General features: G+C 46.9%; 1 protein-coding gene across 4 annotated transcripts in view; it reads left to right on the top strand.

The window, feature by feature from the left end:
• LOC144497122 (complement C4-like) overlaps positions 1-19068 on the top strand; it is a 469428-nt gene that overhangs the window by 76756 nt on the left and 373604 nt on the right. For all 4 annotated transcript variants that reach the window (XM_078217916.1, XM_078217917.1, XM_078217918.1 and 1 more), the window contains exon 3: positions 17532-17712. In XM_078217916.1, the coding sequence (XP_078074042.1) occupies positions 17532-17712 (181 nt within the window). The remainder of the gene's footprint in view (positions 1-17531; positions 17713-19068) is intronic.

Raw genomic sequence — 19068 nt, 5'->3', positions numbered from 1 at the left:
GTACCCAGGCCCACCACTCTTGTGTGACAATGTGCAGGATAAATGGAAGGCATTTTGGGGGATGGGGTGGAATGGAACCCACAATCACAATTCCCTAGCGACTGAACCGCCTGATTATCAGAGCCTCCCTTGCTGCCCTTGCATGCCTCAGCTGAGATGTCAGCCCTCCACCGCCTGGCTGGTGTTCCAAGGCGCTCTCTTCCTCCTCATAGAAATCATAGAAATCATAGAAACCCTACAGTGCAGAAGGAGGCCATTCGGCCCTTCGAGTCTGCACCGACCACAATCCCACCCAGGCCCTACCCCCACATATTTACCCGCTAATCCCTCTAACCTACGCATCACAGGACTCTAAGGGGCAATTTTTAACCTGGCCAATCAACCTAACCCGCACATCTTTGGACTGTGGGAGGAAACCGGAGCACCCGGAGGAAACCCACGCAGACACGAGGAGAATGTGCAAACTCCACACAGACAGTGACCCAAGCCGGGAATCGAACCCAGGTCCCTGGAGCTGTGAAGCAGCAGTGCTAACCACTGTGCTACCGTGCCGCCCCTCTTCCTCCTCCTCCTCTTCCTCCTCCTCCTGCTAGTCATCCTCCCCAGTGATGGCTGGCTGGTCATCCTCCACGTCCTCTTCCTCCTCCAAGAGATCACCTTGCTGCACAGCCACATTGTGCAAGGCACAGCACACCACCTCTATGCGGGAGGAGATTAGGGGGCTATACTGGAGGGCCCCTCCAGATCGGTCCAGGCACCGGAATCGCATCTTGAGGAGCCCAATGCACCTCTCTACTGTCGCGCAGGTGGCTACATGGGCCTCATTATAGCGGGTCTCCACCTCAGTCACAGGCCTCTGCACAGGCGTCATCAGCAGGTATCCCATATCACCCAGGAGCCACTCCCGCAGCCTGGACTCCTCCCCAAATGCTTCTGGGATGTCCAAGCTCCTGACAATGAAGCTGTCATGCACACTGCCTGGGTGTCTGCTGCAGACGTGCATGATGGTCATATTGTGGTCACACACGATTTGTACCTTCAGGGAGTGGAATCCTTCCTCTTAACAAATCGTCATGAATTCTGTAGGGAGGCCCTGAGGGCGACATGGGTACAATTGACCGCCCCCGGCACATTCGGCATCCCCGCAATTGCAGCGAACCCTGCAGCCCGGGCTTCCTGATAGGTCTGTTCCAGGTTAAATTTGATGTACTGCCCAGCCCGGGCATACAGGGCTTCAGTGACCTGCTTGACACAGGTGTGCACTGAAGACTGGGAGATGCCACAGACACCGCCACTCAGGTCCTGGAAGGAGCCAATTGCGTAGAAGTTCAGAGCGGCCATCAATCTGACTCGGTGGAGAGTGGGTGCCCCCCCCGCCCCTAGGCGCCAGGTCCTGCAACAGGTCGCACAGGTGTCGCACGGTATCCTTTCGGAATTGGAGACGTCGGCAGCATACGGTGTCCGACATCTCCTCGAAGGACACTCGTGTACGGAACTGCCGGGGTCTCTGCTCCCTCCTTCACCTATGCCCCCGCTCTGGGTGAAAGGCGGTCACCTCCTGCCTCTGGTGGTTGTCTCCCTCCGGTCCTGCAAGTGGTAAGGGTTGTCTCCCTCCTGGGCCTGCAATTCTTCCTTCAGTTCCTCCTCCTCAGCTCCAGAAGCAACCAAAAGAACAGCAAGATCGATTGGCTGCATTGCAACAGCCATCTCATCATTCTGAAAGGGAGGGGGGTGGGGAGGTGGAGATGAACAAATGTGGAACTCATGCAATGCTGCTTGCCCCTAGCACATCAACAATCACAGCCCGCTATGCCCCCCAATCCCCCAAGCCACATGCTCCCATAATCACATCCCCCCATGCCCCCCAATCTCTCCAGCCACATGCTCCCCACAATCACAGCCCCCCATGCCCCCCAATAGGGGGCATAATAGGTTTTCGGTGCTGGAGGCTACAGTTGAGGAGGAATCAACTGAGCATAGAGAGCAGATCTCTGGGGGTGAGCCGAGTGAGAAAGCTCAGGTGGTTAGGGGCTGTAAAAGACTGGGCCTTGTGATTGGGGACTCCACAATTAAGGGGACAGATAGGAGGGTCGGAACTAAAGGTAGGGACTCAGGGTTGGTGTGTTGCCTACCAGGGGCTGGGGTCCGGGATGTGTCTGACAGGGTATTCAGGACTCTTAGGGGGGAGGGAGATAAACCACAAGTTATTGTACATGTGGGGACACACGACATAGGGAGGATAGGGGAAGGGGATATTAGGCAGGGATTTATGGAGTTGGGGTGGAAACTAAAGGCCAAGACTGACAGAGTGGTTATCTCTGGACTCTTGCCTGTACCACGGGATAGTTTAGAGAGGAATAGGGAGAGGGAAGGTTTGAATTCATGGCTGAGGGGATGGTGCAGGAGGGAGGGGTTCAGGTACTTAAGCAATTGGGGCTCGTACTGGGGAAGGTGTGACCTCTATGAGAAGGATGGTCTACACCTTAATCAGAAGGGGACCAATATCCTGGGGGGTAAATTTGCTAAGGCCATGCAGGGAGGTTTAAACTGATTCGGGGGGGGGGGAGGGATCCTGAGTAGTGGGGCTGAAAGTGAGGGATGCATGGATGGGGACTGCAATGCACGGCATTGCAGAGGTGGGGTGGAGCAGGGTTTGAAATGTGTATACTTCAATGCCAGGAGTATTCGCAATAAAGTGGGTGAACTTGCAGCGTGGATCAGTACCTGGGACTTCGATGTTGTGGCTATTTCAGAGACATGGATAGAGCAGGGGCAGGAATGGATGCTGCAGGTCCCGGGGTTCAAATGTTTTAGTCGAAGTAGGGAAGGAGGTAGAAGAGGGGGAGGGGTAGCATTATTGGTCAGAGATTGTATCACAGTGTCAGAGAGGAGGTTTGATGAGGACTTATCTGTTGAGGTAGTATGGGCGGAGATTAGAAATAGGAGAGGAGAGGTCACCCTGTTGGGAGTCTTTTATAGACCTCCTAAAAGTTCTAGAGAGGTTGAGGAAAGGATTGCGGAGTCAATCCTGCTTAGGAGTGAAAGTAATAGGGCAATTGTTATGGGGGATTTTAACTTGACTAATATTGACTGGAATTGTTATAGCTCTAGCTCGTTAGAGGGGTCAGTTTTTGTTCAAAGCGTGCAGGAAGGTTTTTTGACTCAGTATGTAGACAGGCCAACTAGAGGTGAGGCTATATTGGATCTGGTGCTGGGAAATGAGCCAGACCAGGTGCTAGACTTGGAAGTTGGTGTGCATTTTGTTGATAGTGACCACAATTCGGTTACGTTCACCTTAGTGATGGAAAGGGATAGGCATGAACCTCGGGCCAGTGGTTTTAGCTGGGGGAAGGGTAATTATGAGGCTATTAGGAGAGAATTAGGAAACATAGGTTGGACTAGGAGATTACAGGGACTGGGAACGTCCGACATGTGGAGTTTTTTCAAGGAGCAGCTACTGCGAGTCTGTGATAGGTATGTCCCTGTCAGGCAAGGAGGAATTGGTAGGGCTAGGGAACCGTGGTGCACCAAAAAAGTTTCTTTGTTGGTTAAAAAGAAAAAGGAGGCTTATGTTCGGATGAGACGTGAGCACTCGGGTAGTGCACTAGAAAGCTTTAGATTGGCTAAGAGGGAGTTGAAGAGCGAGCTTAGAAGGGCTAAAAGGGGACATGAGAAGACTTTGGCGGATAGGGTTAAAGAGAATCCTAAGGCGTTCTATAGGTATGTCAAGAACAGAAGGTTGGTTAGGGCAAGTTTAGGGCCAGTTATAGATGGCAGAGGGAAGTTATGTGTGGAACCGGAGGAGATTGGTGAAGCATTGAACCAATATTTCTCTTCGGTGTTCACGCAAGGGGACATGAATATAGCTGAGGAGGACACTGGGTTGCAGGGGAGTAGAATAGACAGTATTACAGTTGATAAGGAGGATGTGCAGGATATTCTGGAGGGTCTGAAAATAGATAAATCCCCTGGTCCGGATGGGATTTATCCAAGGATTCTCTGGGAGGCAAGAGAAGTGATTGCAGAGCCTCTGGCTCTGATCTTCAGGTCGTCGTTGGCCTCTGGAATAGTACCAGAAGATTGGAGGTTAGCGAATGTTGTCCCATTGTTTAAGAAGGGGAACAGAGACTTCCCCGGGAATTATAGACCGGTGAGTCTCACTTCTGTTGTCGGCAAGATGTTGGAAAAAATTATAAGGGATAGGATTTATAGTTATTTGGAGAGTAATGAATTGATAGGTGATAGTCAGCATGGTTTTGTGGCAGGTAGGTCGTGCCTTACTAACCTTATTGAGTTTTTTGAGAAAGTGACCAAGGAGGTGGATGGGGGCAAGGCAGTGGACGTGGTATATATGGATTTTAGTAAGGCGTTTGATAAGGTTCACCATGGTAGGCTTCTGCAGAAAATGCAGATGTATGGGATTGGGGGTGATCTAGGAAATTGGATCAGGAATTGGCTAGCGGATAGGAAACAGAGGGTGGTGGTTGATAGTAAATATTCATCATGGAGTGCGGTTACAAGTGGTGTACCTCAGGGATCTGTTTTGGGGCCACTGCTGTTTGTAATATTTATTAATGATCTGGATGAGGGTATAGTTGGGTGGATTAGCAAATTTGCTGATGACACCAAAGTCGGTGGTGTGGTAGACAGTGAGGAAGGGTGTCGTAGTTTGCAGGAAGACTTAGACAGGTTGCAAAGTTGGGCCGAGAGGTGGCGGATGGAGTTTAATGCGGAGAAGTGTGAGGTAATTCACTTTGGTAGGAATAACAGATGTGTTGAGTATAGGGCTAACGGGAGGACTTTGAATAGTGTGGAGGAGCAGAGGGATCTAGGTGTATGTGTGCATAGATCCCTGAAAGTTGGGAATCAAGTAGATAAGGTTGTTAAGAAGGCATATGGTGTCTTGGCGTTTATTGGTAGGGGGATTGAATTTAGGAGTCGTAGCGTTATGTTGCAACTGTACACAACTCTGGTGCGGCCGCACTTGGAGTACTGTGTGCAGTTCTGGTCCCCACATTACAGGAAGGATGTGGAGGCTTTGGAGAGGGTGCAGAGGAGGTTTACCAGGATGTTGCCTGGTATGGAGGGGAGATCCTATGAGGAGAGGCTGAGGGATTTGGGATTGTTTTCGCTGGAAAGGCGGCGGCTAAGAGGGGATCTTATTGAAACATATAAGATGATTAGAGGTTTAGATAGGGTGGATAGTGATAGCCTTTTTCCTCTGATGGAGAAATCCAGCACGAGGGGGCATGGCTTTAAATTGAGGGGGGGTAGTTATAGAACCGATGTCAGGGGTAGGTTCTTTACCCAGAGGGTGGTGAGGGATTGGAATGCCCTGCCAGCATCAGTTGTAAATGCGCCTAGTTTGGGGGTGTTTAAGAGATCCGTAGATAGGTTCATGGACGAAAAGAAATTGGTTTAGGTTGGAGGGTCACAGTTTTTTTTTAACTGGTCGGTGCAACATCGTGGGCCGAAGGGCCTGTTCTGCGCTGTAATGTTCTATGTTCTATGTTCTATGTTCTATAATAGGCTGACCAGAACTGTACACAGTATTCCAAGTGTGTCCTTACCAATGTCTTGTATAATTTCAACAAGACGTCCCAACTCCTGTATTCAATGTTTTGACCAATGAATGATACTCACGCCTTGTTTGAACAAATCTTTTGCCGCTTTATTACATTCATTATTTGTGTTTTTGTCTGGTGCATCATGAAGTATTTTGTTAATCTTTCCTGGCCCCCAACCTATCATATACCGTCTGTTGTGTTCTTCCCAACTCCCACCCACCACACTGCACTCCCCCATGAACCCCGCTATTTCCACCCGCTTAATACCCTTATGTTTCAATTATTTCCCATTTACAGTAAAATATCGTTGACCTGAAATGCGAACTGTTTCTCTCCACAGATGTTGCCTGAACTACTGAGTTATTCCGGCATGTTTTAATTCGATAGCAGATGCACTATAATTTGAGAAAGTCAGTTTGTTATTCAAAACATTGATCAGTCTCTTGTAATTGTTATTTTGTGATGAACTGAGGCACGTTGGTGAAGGCACTCATACAGATAGCAGATAAACCATGCAAATCCAGGAGAAAATTAACGTTTTGAACTTTATTGCAAGGTGACTGACTTTTAGCAAGATTGAGGAGTTAATTGGGGATTTGGTAAAACCGCACCTGAAATCCCGTGCAATTTTCTTCTGCTCATTCAAGAAAGGAGATACTGTCATTGGAGACAGTGCATTCGAGGTTCATTTGTTTAGTTCTGGGATAAGAGTACCACTGTATAATGAGAAGCAGAGTCAATTCTGCACTCTAAAATATAGAAGGATGACAGGTGATCTTGCTGAAACTTGAATGATCCTGAAGGGACCTGGCATATTAAATGATAAGCGGTCATAAAATCATAGAATCCCTACAGTACAGATGGAGGCCATTCAGCCCACTGAGTCTGTACTGACCACAATCCCACCCAAGCCCCATTCCCATAACCCCACATATTTACCCTGTTAATCCCTCTGACACTAGGGTCAATTTAGCATGGCCAGTCAACATAACCTGCACATCCCTGGCTGAGGAACTTGGAATGAGTAGGCAGACCATTTTGGATAGAGATCAGTGAAAGATTCCTCTCAGGATTATGAAAGTGTAATTTCTCTGTTTTGTGCTGGATCCATCATTGAATATATTTAAGGCAGAGTTAATCAGATTTTTGGTCTGTAGGGACTCAAGGATAATGAAGTGAAGTGGAAGATGCGTTGAAGTCAATAGTTATACGTGACTGTATTAGAGTCATAGAGGTTTACAGCATGGAAACAGGCCCTTCGGCCCAACTTGTCCATGCCGCCCTTTTTTTAAAACCCCAAAGCTAATCCCAATTGCCCACATTTGGCCCATATCCCTCTATACCCATTGTACCCATGTAACTATCTAAATACTTTTTAAAAGACAAAATTGTACCTGCCTCTACTACTACCTCTGGCAGCTTGTTCCAGACACTCACCACCCTCTGTGTGAAAAAATTGCCCCTCTGGACACTTTTGTATCTCTCCCCTCTCACCTTAAACCTATGCCCTCTAGTTTTAGACTCCCCTACCTTTGGGAAAAGATATTGACTATCTAGCTGATCTGTGCCCCTCATTATTTTATAGACCTCTATGAGATCACCCCTCAGCCTCCTACGCTCCAGGGAAAAAGTCCCAGCCTATCCAGCCTCTCCTTATAACTCAATCCATCAAGTCCCGGTAGCATCCGAGGAAATCAAATCCTTGAAGGCGGCAACACAGGTGGAGAAGGTGGTGAAGAAGGCATATGGTATGCTTGCCTTTATAGGATGGTGTATAGAGTATAAAAGCTGGAGTCTGATGTTGCAGCTGTATAGAACGCTGGTTAGGCCACATTTGGAGTACTGCGTCCAGTTCTGGTCGCCGCACGACCAGAAGGACATGGAGGCGTTAGAGAGAGTGCAGAGAAGGGTTACCAGGATGTTGCCTGGTATGGAGGGTCTTAGCCATGAGGAGAGATTGGGTAAACTGGTGTTGTTCTCCCTGGAAAGACGGAGAATGAGGGGAGATCTAATAGAGGTGTACAAGATTATGAAGGGGATAGATAGGGTGAACGGTGGGAAGCTTTTTCCCAGATCAGAAGTGACGATCACGAGGGGTCACGGGCTCAAGGTGAGAGGGGCGAAGTATAACTCAGATATTAGAGGGATGTTTTTTACACAGAGGGTGGTAGGGGCCTGGAATGCGCTGCCAAGTAGGGTGATGGAGGCAGACACGCTGACATCATTTAAGACTTACCTGGATAGTCACATGAGCAGCCTGGGAATGGAGGGATACAAACGAATGGTCTAGTTGGACCAAGGAGCGGCACAGGCTTGGAGGGCCGAAGGGCCTGTTTCCTGTGCTGTACTGTTCTTTGTTCTTTGTAAATCTTTTCTGCACTCTTTCTAGTTTAATAATATCCTTTCTGTAATAGGGTGACCAGAATTGCACACAGTATTCCAAGTGTGGCCTTACCAATGTCTTGTCCAACTTCAACGAGACATTCCAACTCCTGTATTCAATGTTCTGACCGATGAAACCAAGCATGCCGAATGTCTTCTTCACCACTCTATCCACCTGTGACTCCACTTTCAAGGAGCTATGAACGTGTACCCCTCGATCTCTTTGTTCTGTAACCCTCCCCAACGCCCTACCATTAACTGAGTAAGTCCTGTCCTGGTTCAATCTACCAAAATGCATCACCTCGCATTTGTCTAAATTAAACTCCATATGCCATTTGTCAGCCCACTGGCCCAATTGATCAAGATCCCGTTTCAATTGGAGATAACTTTCTTCACTGTCCACTATGCCACCAATCTTGGTGGCATCTGCAAACATACTAACCATGCCTCCTATATTTTCATCCAAATCATTAATATAAATGACAAATAACAGTGGACCCAGCACTGATCCCTGAGGCACACCACTGGTCACAGGCCTCCAGTTTGAAAAACAACCCTCAACAACTTCTGGCTTCTGTCAAGAAGCCAATTTTGTATCCATTTAGAAACTTCACCCTGGATCCCGTGAGATTTAACCTTATGCAACAACCTACCATGCGGTACCTTGTCAAAGGCCTTGCTAAAGCCCATGTAGACATCAACTGCACCGCCCTCATCTACCTTCTTGGTTACCCTTCAAAAAACTCAATCAAATTTGTGAGACATGATTTTCCACTCACAAAGCCATGCTGACTGTCCCTAATCAGTCCTTGCATCTCTAAATGCCTGTAGATCCTGTCTCTCAAAATACCTTCCAACAATTTACCCACCACAGATGTGAGGCTCACTGGCCTGTAGTTCCCAGGCTTTTCCCTGCAGCCCTTTTTAAACAAAGGCACAACATTTGCCACTCTCCAATCTTCAGGCACCTCACCCATGACTATCGATGATTCAAATATCTCAGCTAGGGGACCTACAATTTCCTCCCTAGCCTCCCACAATGTCCTGGGATACACTTCATCAGGTCCCGGGGATTTATCTACCTTGATGCGCTTTAAGACTTCCAGCACCTCCTTCTCTGTAATATGTACACTCCTCAAGACATCACTATTTATTTCCCCAAGTTCCCGAACATTGATGCTTTTCTCAACAGTAAATATTGATGAGAAATATTCATTTAGGATCTCACCCATCTCTTGTGGATCCGCACATAGATGACCTTGTTGATCCTTAAGAGGCCCCACTCTCTCCCTTGTTACTCTTTTGCCCTTTATGTATTTGTAGAAGCTCTTTGGATTCTCCTTTGCCTTATCTGCCAAAACAATCTCGTGTCACCTTTTTGCTCTCCTGATTTCTCTCTTAACTCCCTATACCCCCCCTATACCCTTCAAGGGATTCACTTGATCCCAGCTGCCTATGCATGTCTTGTGCCTCTTTCGTCTTCTTGATCAGGGCCTCAATATCCCGAGTCACCCAGGGTTCCCTACTTCTGCCAGCCTTGCCCTTCACTATAAGAGGAATGTGTTTACCCTGAATCCTGGTTAACACACTTTTGAAAGCGTGCCACTTACCAGAGTCTCTTTGCCTTCCCACAGACTCTCCCAATTAACTTTTGAAAGTTCCTGCCTGATACCATCAAAATTGGCCTTGCCCCAATTTAGAATTTTCACTTTTGGGCCAGACTTATCATTCTCCATAGCTACCTTAAAACCAATAGAATTATGGTCACTGATCCCAAAGTGATCCCTCACTAACACTTCTGACACCTGCCCTTCCTTATTTCCCAAGAGGAGGTCGAGTTTTGCCCCGTCTCTAGTCGGGCCATCCACATACTGAATGAGAAATTCCTCCTGAATACACTCAACAAATTTCTCTCCATCCAACCCTCTAATACTATGGCTGTCCCAGTCAATGTTGGGAAAGTTAAAATCTCTGACTATTACCACCCTATTTTTCTTGGAGTTATCTGTAATCTCCTTACATATTTCCTCCTCAATTTCCCGCTGACTATTTGGGGGCCTATAGTACAACCCTATCAAAGTGATTTCCCCCTTCTTATTTCTCAGTTCTACCCATATAGACTCAGAGGCCGAACCCTTGGATATATCCCCTCTCAGTACGGCCATGATGCTTTCCCTAATCAAAAGTGCAACTCCCCCTCCTCTCTTACCTCCTGTTCCATCTTTCCTATAGCATCTGTACCCTGGAACATTGAGCTGCCAGTCCTGTCCCTCCCTTAGCCATGTTTCAGTAATTGCCATAATATCCCAGTCCCATGTACCCATCCATGCCCTGAGTTCATCTGCAATGCCCGTCAGGCCTCTTGCATTGAAATAAATGCAGTTTAATCTGAACTTCCCTTCCTCTCTGTCCTGCTTTTGCCTGATCTGTCTGATACTATGATTACTGACACTGCTTTTACTACTTAGTGTGCTCCCTTTAACTTCTGTGCTGTCCTCAACCTTCACTTCTGTCGCCCTACTGCTTTGGATCCTTTGTCAGATGGAGTGGAAATGAGTCAAAATGGGACAGCACATTTCCACTCCATCTGACGAAGGAGCAGCGCTCTGAAAGCTTATGGTATTTGCTACCAAATAAACCTGTTGGACTTTAACCTGGTGTTGTGAGACTTCTTACTGTGTTCACCCCAGTCCAACGTCGGCATCTCCACATCATAACTCTCTACATTCACACTTCAGGACCTCATCCCTTTTCCTACCTATTGAATGACAGAAAGGACTTGAAATGCAGGAACAATGTTCCAGAACCATGGGTCACAGTCTGAGGATAGGGGATTATATTTTCTTTATGACTGAGATGAGGAGAAAATTCTTCACCCAGTGAGTGGTTAGCCTGTGCAATTCTCCACCACAGAAGACAGTTGAAGCCAAAACATTGTATGTTCTCAAGAAGGAATTAGATATAGCTCTTGGAGCAAAAGGGATCAAAGGATATGGGGGGAAGGCGGGTACAGACTATTGAATCGGATGATCAGTCATGATCATAATGAATTACAGAGCAGGCTTGAAGGACCCAATGGCTTACTCCTGCTTCTATTTTTGATGGTTCTATGAAAAGCAGTTTGGTTTACTCCTGCTCCTGGTTCACAGAAGCATAGAATTGTTAAGGAACAGGAGGCCATTTTGGTGCATCATGTCTGCAGCGGCTCTCCAAATGAGCATTACAATTTAATGACATTCTCCTACCTTTTCCCTTTAACCAAGCATATTCATTTTATTTAAATGATAATCTATGCTCTCTTGAATGCCTGGATTTAATCACAATGTCAGGCAATGCATTTCAAAGTCCTAAACTGGGTTAAGCAACCTCTTATGGTTGAATGTATTGAGTCCCTTCAGGATCCTTTGTGTTTAAAATCACTTTTGCAAATCATTTTAAACCTGTGCCCTCTAGTTCTTGATCATTTTATGAGCTGGAACAGTTTCTCCCTTTCAACTCTATCCAGGCCCTCGTGTTTTAGGACATTATTCTCATTATTCTTAAGGAGGAAGAACTTCTTTACTCAGAATTGAGAACCTGTGGAATTCTCTACCAAAGAAAGCTGTTGGGGCTAGTTTGTTTGATCATATTGAATGGTGGTGCAGGCTCGAAAGACCAAATGGCCTACTCCTGCACCTATTTTCTATGTTTCTATGTTAAACTTGTTCTCTCCAAGGAGAAGAATCCTTGAAGAATCTTATCCTCATGCGTGACATTCTTAAGCCTCTTATATATCATTGAAATCAGACTAAGTTTGGTGAAGTGGTTTGAACGAAGAAAAGTGTGATGACTTCAGTCAGGCTAATGAGGTTGGCCTGCTAGAGTATGAACTCCCTGATGAGTCCTCACACCTTGGTGGGCCTTGTTGCTGCCGGGCGGCTGAGGTCCCCAGTGGAAGTCCCTCTATGGAGGGATCTCCCCCCACCCCCACTATCTTGGGGACCTGCACACAGCAGTACCATACAATCGTAGGTTGTACCAGTTCTTGGGCTCCCAAGCGTGCCCTTTTTGCAACCTTGTAGAGTCCATGGACCATTTCTACATTATGTGTTGTAGGCTGCACAACCTTTTCAGTTTTCTAAAAAACCTTTTATTGATGTTTTGTTTGCACTTCATCCCCATGCTCCTGATCTATGGGCACTCAGTGCAGTAGGGGGCAGGGAAGGAGGAGGACCTCCTCGTGAACCTGCTCCTGGGCCTGGCAAGGCATTCCATCTGCAGGTCCTGGCAGCGAGCGATTGAGGGGGTCGTCCAACCAGACTGTCTGCCCCTCTACCATGGCTATATTCGCAGCTGGGTGTCTCTGGAAAGGGAGCAGGCGGTGTCCGAGGGCACCGTTGCTGCCTTCCATGCCCGCTGGGCACCGCAGGACTGGGGGTGTATTTTTGACTCCTTTAATTACATTTTAATTTGATGTTTTAAGTTTCCTTTCTGCTTTGTGTTTTTTGTTTTGGCTGGTTCCCCTCCTTTTAGGGAGCTGCCCTTTTTGAGTTGTCCCTCAGTTAAGTTGATTTTGTTTATTTGGTTGGACGTGAAAAGATGTCCTTGATGAGTCCTAATTGATCGTCCAATCAAAGAGTCTCTTGCTCCCTTTTTAAAGCAGGTGTGTCAGTCTCTCTGCCTGCTGAAGCAGGAAGCAACAGAGAGAGAGAGAGCTTTGTTGTACAGTTTTCTCTTGTAAATAAAGAAACTTTGGTGATGGGACCTTCACCTGCATGGAGTTATTTCAAAAAGTACAGCACAGGAATAGGCCCTTCAATCCTCTAAGCCCATGCTCCAAGTCCAAAGATGTGCGGGTTAGGTTGATTGGCCAGGTTAAAAATTGTCCCTGAGATGTGTAGTTAGAGGGATTAGCGGGTAAATATGTGGGGGTAGGGCCTGGGTGGGGTTGTGGTCGGTGCAGACTCGATGGGCCGAATGGCCTCCTTCTGCACTGTAGGGTTTCTATGTTTCTATGCTGATCATGATACCCTAACTAAACAAGTGGGTTTTACCCACTCATTCCAATTTACTGAATGCCGCATGAATAGCGTGATGATTAAAATTCAACAGTGTGGCTCCATGCTTTCTACATTCCTGCTGCCTCAGATCCACAAAGATCCATTGCCAATGAGCTTCTGGATTTCTATGAAGGTCTTTAATGCATTTCCATAGCCAGACACAACTTGTTCAGGCCAAATTAATGTCAGTTTGCTTTGACATACTGATAGGTATATTTCACGGAATGCATATTAAAAATGTGTAGCGTCTTTAGCATCATGTATGCAGAGAAGCAGAGTAAATGTTTAAGATCTGTGACCTTTCATTAGAAATAAGGGAAGTTAGAAATGTAAAATATTTTGACTATGAGTTGGTTTTGACCAGAACAAAGGCAGGTCTGGGGTAGGGTAAAAGATAGGGTGATTGGTGTCCCAAATCCTGTTAATCCTGAAGCCATGCTCAATACTTACTTTTCCGCCAGCATCACGAATGGGCAACATGGTGGCACAGTGGTTAGCACTACTGCCTTACAGTACAAGGGACCTAGGTTCGACTGCAGCCTTGGGTGACTGTCTGTGTGGTGTTGTACATTCTCCCTGTGTCTGCTCTGGGTTATTCTCACAGACCAAAGATGTGTAGGGTAGCTAGATTAGTAATGGTAAATGCGTGGAGTTAAGGGGCTAGTGTGAGGTGTGTGGGTCTGGATAAGATGCTCCTCAGAGAATTGATACAGACTTGATAGACCAAATGGCCTCCTTCTGCACTGTAGAGAGACTTCCAAAAAAAGATAATCTGATTGGGATTTCTTTGCTTTTTGAGAAATGTTGCAGCTGGTGATATTTGCATGTCTCTGATACCCTTTCCATTTGTAGCTGTCCTGGTCCTGCTTGCCGCAGTTGCCTTGGGGAGTCAGTCCATGCAATGTTTCCTGCAGATGATACACATTGCTCCATGATATGTATCCTGCAGATGATACAGAGGGCTGCCACTGTGCATCATTGGTGGATTGAGTCAATGTGGAATGGGGGCTGCAGGTCCTGAATGATGTGGAGCTTTTTCAGTGCTGTTGGAGCTGCACTCATCCAGCCAGCCAAGTAGAACATATTCAGTCATACTCTTGGTGTGTGCCTGGTAGATGTTGGACAGGCTTTGGGGAGTCAGGAGGTGAGTTACACATGGCAGGATCTCTAGCATCTGACTACATGGGAACACGAGACCTGGAAGTTCCCTTGCAAGTCACTCATCATCATGAATTCACAGAATCATAGAATCCCTACTGTGCAGAAAGAGGCAATTCGGAGCCTGCTTCGACAACAATCCCACCCAGGCTCTATCCCCATAACTCCACATATTTACCCTACTAATCCCCCTGACACCAAGGGGCAATTTACCAACCCACATAACCTTTCTTTAATCTTTGGACAGTGGGAGGAAACCGGAGCACCTGGATGAAAGCCCTGCAGAGAACATACAAACTCCACACAGGCAGTCTTCCGAAGCCAGAATTGAACCTGGATCCCTGGAGCTGCAAGGCAGCAGCACTCACCACTGTGCCATTGTGCACCCACGGCAATATTTCACTTCTGCTGGTTCACAGTTCTCAAACTGTCACTCCAACAGCCCTGTGGCTGTAACTGCACCAGAGTTCCAGAAGGCAACTCACCTGCAGTTTTTCATGGGCAATTTGGGCAATATGGTGGCACAATGGTTAGCACTGCTTCCTCGCAACACCAGGGACCTGGGTTCAATTCCGGCCTCGGGTCACTGTCTGTGTGCAGTTTGCACATTCTCTCCGTGTCTGCATGAGTTTCCTCCAGGTGCTCCGGTTTCCTCCCACAGTCCAAAGATGTGGGATTAGGTTGATTGGCCATGCTAAATTGCCCCTTAGTGTCCCTTAGGAATTAGCAGGGTAAATATGTGGGGTTACGGGAATAGGGCCTGGTTGGGATTGTGGTCGGTGCAGATTTGATGGGCCAAATGGCCTCCTTCTGCACTGTAGGGATTCTATGATTCTGACTGAGATTAAATGGTGTCATAGCCAGCAATACACACATTCCATAAATATATGAAATGAAAACTAATCACAGGCCTGTAACAGGCCCTGTACATGCTAATTGCTGCCCACTATTTAGAACATAGAACATAGAACATAGAACATTACAGCGCAGAACAGGCCCTTCGGCCCACGATGTTGCACCGACCAGTTAAAAAAAAACTGTGACCCTCCAACCTAAACCAATTTCTTTTCGTCCATGAACCTATCTACGGATCTCTTAAACGCCCCCAAACTAGGCGCATTTACTACTGATGCTGGCAGGGCATTCCAATCCCTCACCACCCTCTGGGTAAAGAACCTACCCCTGACATCGGTTCTATAACTACCCCCCCTCAATTTAAAGCCATGCCCCCTCGTGCTGGATTTCTCCATCAGAGGAAAAAGGCTATCACTATCCACCCTATCTAAACCTCTAATCATCTTATATGTTTCAATAAGATCCCCTCTTAGCCGCCGCCTTTCCAGCGAAAACAATCCCAAATCCCTCAGCCTCTCCTCATAGGATCTCCCCTCCATACCAGGCAACATCCTGGTAAACCTCCTCTGCACCCTCTCCAAAGCCTCCACATCCTTCCTGTAATGTGGGGACCAGAACTGCACACAGTACTCCAAGTGCGGCCGCACCAGAGTTGTGTACAGTTGCAACATAACGCTACGACTCCTAAATTCAATCCCCCTACCAATAAACGCCAAGACACCATATGCCTTCTTAACAACCTTATCTACTTGATTCCCAACTTTCAGGGATCTATGCACACATACACCTAGATCCCTCTGCTCCTCCACACTATTCAAAGTCCTCCCGTTAGCCCTATACTCAACACATCTGTTATTCCTACCAAAGTGAATTACCTCACACTTCTCCGCATTAAACTCCATCCGCCACCTCTCGGCCCAACTTTGCAACCTGTCTAAGTCTTCCTGCAAACTACGACACCCTTCCTCACTGTCTACCACACCACCGACTTTGGTGTCATCAGCAAATTTGCTAATCCACCCAACTATACCCTCATCCAGATCATTAATAAATATTACAAACAGCAGTGGCCCCAAAACAGATCCCTGAGGTACACCACTTGTAACCGCACTCCATGATGAATATTTACTATCAACCACCACCCTCTGTTTCCTATCTGCTAGCCAATTCCTGATCCAATTTCCTAGATCACCCCCAATCCCATACATCTGCATTTTCTGCAGAAGCCTACCATGGTGAACCTTATCAAACGCCTTACTAAAATCCATATATACCACGTCCACTGCCTTGCCCCCATCCACCTCCTTGGTCACTTTCTCAAAAAACTCAATAAGGTTAGTAAGGCACGACCTACCTGCCACAAAACCATGCTGACTATCACCTATCAATTCATTACTCTCCAAATAACTATAAATCCTATCCCTTATAATTTTTTCCAACATCTTGCCGACAACAGAAGTGAGACTCACCGGTCTATAATTCCCGGGGAAGTCTCTGTTCCCCTTCTTAAACAATGGGACAACATTCGCTAACCTCCAATCTTCTGGTACTATACCAGAGGCCAACGACGACCTGAAGATCAGAGCCAGAGGCTCTGCAATCACTTCTCTTGCCTCCCAGAGAATCCTTGGATAAATCCCATCCGGACCAGGGGATTTATCTATTTTCAGACCCTCCAGAATATCCTGCACATCCTCCTTATCAACTGTAATACTGTCTATTCTACTCCCTTGCAACCCAGTGTCCTCCTCAGCTATATTCATGTCCCCTTGCGTGAACACCGAAGAGAAATATTGGTTCAATGCTTCACCAATCTCCTCCGGTTCCACACATAACTTCCCTCTGCCATCTATAACTGGCCCTAAACTTGCCCTAACCAACCTTCTGTTCTTGACATACCTATAGAACGCCTTAGGATTCTCTTTAACCCTATCCGCCAAAGTCTTCTCATGTCCCCTTTTAGCCCTTCTAAGCTCGCTCTTCAACTCCCTCTTAGCCAATCTAAAGCTTTCTAGTGCACTACCCGAGTGCTCACGTCTCATCCGAACATAAGCCTCCTTTTTCTTTTTAACCAACAAAGAAACTTTTTTGGTGCACCACGGTTCCCTAGCCCTACCAATTCCTCCTTGCCTGACAGGGACATACCTATCACAGACTCGCAGTAGCTGCTCCTTGAAAAAACTCCACATGTCGGACGTTCCCAGTCCCTGTAATCTCCTAGTCCAACCTATGTTTCCTAATTCTCTCCTAATAGCCTCATAATTACCCTTCCCCCAGCTAAAACCACTGGCCCGAGGTTCATGCCTATCCCTTTCCATCACTAAGGTGAACGTAACCGAATTGTGGTCACTATCACCAAAATGCACACCAACTTCCAAGTCTAGCACCTGGTCTGGCTCATTTCCCAGCACCAGATCCAATATAGCCTCACCTCTAGTTGGCCATTCAAGCTGGAATCAGAATGAAAATCTGGGGAGTGGCATATTACGCAATTAACCTTTTTATGAAACACTTTTGCTCTCTTTTGCAGGTTTCCCAGCACAAGGTGAAAGAACTTTCATTGTGGAGACGGCGGCGGAAGTATGTCTACCTTGTGGCCGAAAGTCGTCAAATCCTCCAGCAACGAAGGATGGTTCCCATTAAACTGTCCAACAAAATGGGTTACATCTTCATTCAAACTGATCAGCCAATTTACACCCCCAACCAAATCGGTGAGTTACTTTCGGCATGAGATATTGTTTCGACTGCTAGCTGTAGTGTGGGTGCCTCCTGTGGTAAGAACTCAGGAGCGAGACAGATGCAGATAGAGAGGGCAGGAGCATCTATGCTGACACAACAGCCTCAGCTTTCATTGAGGGAACTGATATTAACAGCTAGCTGTGAGCATACACACGAGTGTTTTTGTGTGTCTCGGCATGAGTGTATCATTCTGCCTCTACGTATCACAGTAGATTGTGTTTGCGGGTGCCTGTCTGTGTCTTCCAGTGTGATGATGTGGAGATGCCGGCATTGGACTGGAGTAAGCACAGTAAGAAGTCTCACAACACCAGGTTAAAGTCCAACAGGTTTATTTGGTAGCACAAGCCACTAGCTTTTGGAGAGCTGCCCCTTCATCAGGTGAGTGGCACTCACCTGATGAAGGGGCAGTGCTCCGAAAGCTAGTGGCTTGTGCTACCCAATAAATCTGTTGGACTTTAACCTGGTGTTGTGAGACTTCTTACTGTCTTCAAGTGTGACCCAGTGCGTGTTTGTGTATGTGCATTAGAGCACATTTCTTTGCATCACTGTGAGCCTATATGCCTCTCCTCTCTGTGTAAATGTGACTGAGGGTTTGTGTTCATGGATGGCTGTGTAAGCGTATGATTATGACCTTTTGTGTGTGTCTTAACTTCCAACTATATCACTGTCACTTCCCTATCCGTGTCTCAAAGCCCTAGAGTTCCCTTCCTAACAACAATATGGGTGTGACCACAACATGGACTGCAGCGGTTCAAGAAGGTGCTGCGTTGCCAGCTTGCCAATAACATTTAGGAAAATGCTGGTTCAGACAGCGACCCGTCAAATAGTAAATTAAATGATGCAGCCATGGGATCCCCTCTAGGCTCAGAGTTTGCTAAAACTTTGCCTTTATTCCCATGCGTGTGTTGATGGTGTGAATTTTCAACCTCCTAACCCTTACACATTTCAACATGTAGACAACACTTCAGAATTGGTGGATCTGCAGCCATCTGTAAATCTTTCCTTACAGACTTAATTTGGCCTCTCGATGCTCAAGTTGACTTTTGAGATGGAGCAGTTTTGAGGAATTCCAATTGCTAGATGGAGAAATCACTGGTAAACATAAGCCTGCCTTCATCGCGCTGTATAAAAGTTGGGGTCCGCATAACTCCTTTTTTTTATGCATTCGTGGGACATGGGCATTGGTGGCTGGCCAGCATTTATTGCCCATCCCTAGTTGCCCTTTGGAGGGCAATTGAGAGTCAACCACATTGATGTGAGTCTGGAGTCACATGTAGGCCAGATCAGGTAAGGACGGCAGATTTCCTTCCCGAAAGGATATTAGTGAA

Source organism: Mustelus asterias, chromosome 8 (assembly GCF_964213995.1).
Source record: "Mustelus asterias chromosome 8, sMusAst1.hap1.1, whole genome shotgun sequence".
Lineage (NCBI taxonomy): Eukaryota > Metazoa > Chordata > Chondrichthyes > Carcharhiniformes > Triakidae > Mustelus > Mustelus asterias.
This window is presented reverse-complemented; position numbering and strand designations above follow the sequence as displayed.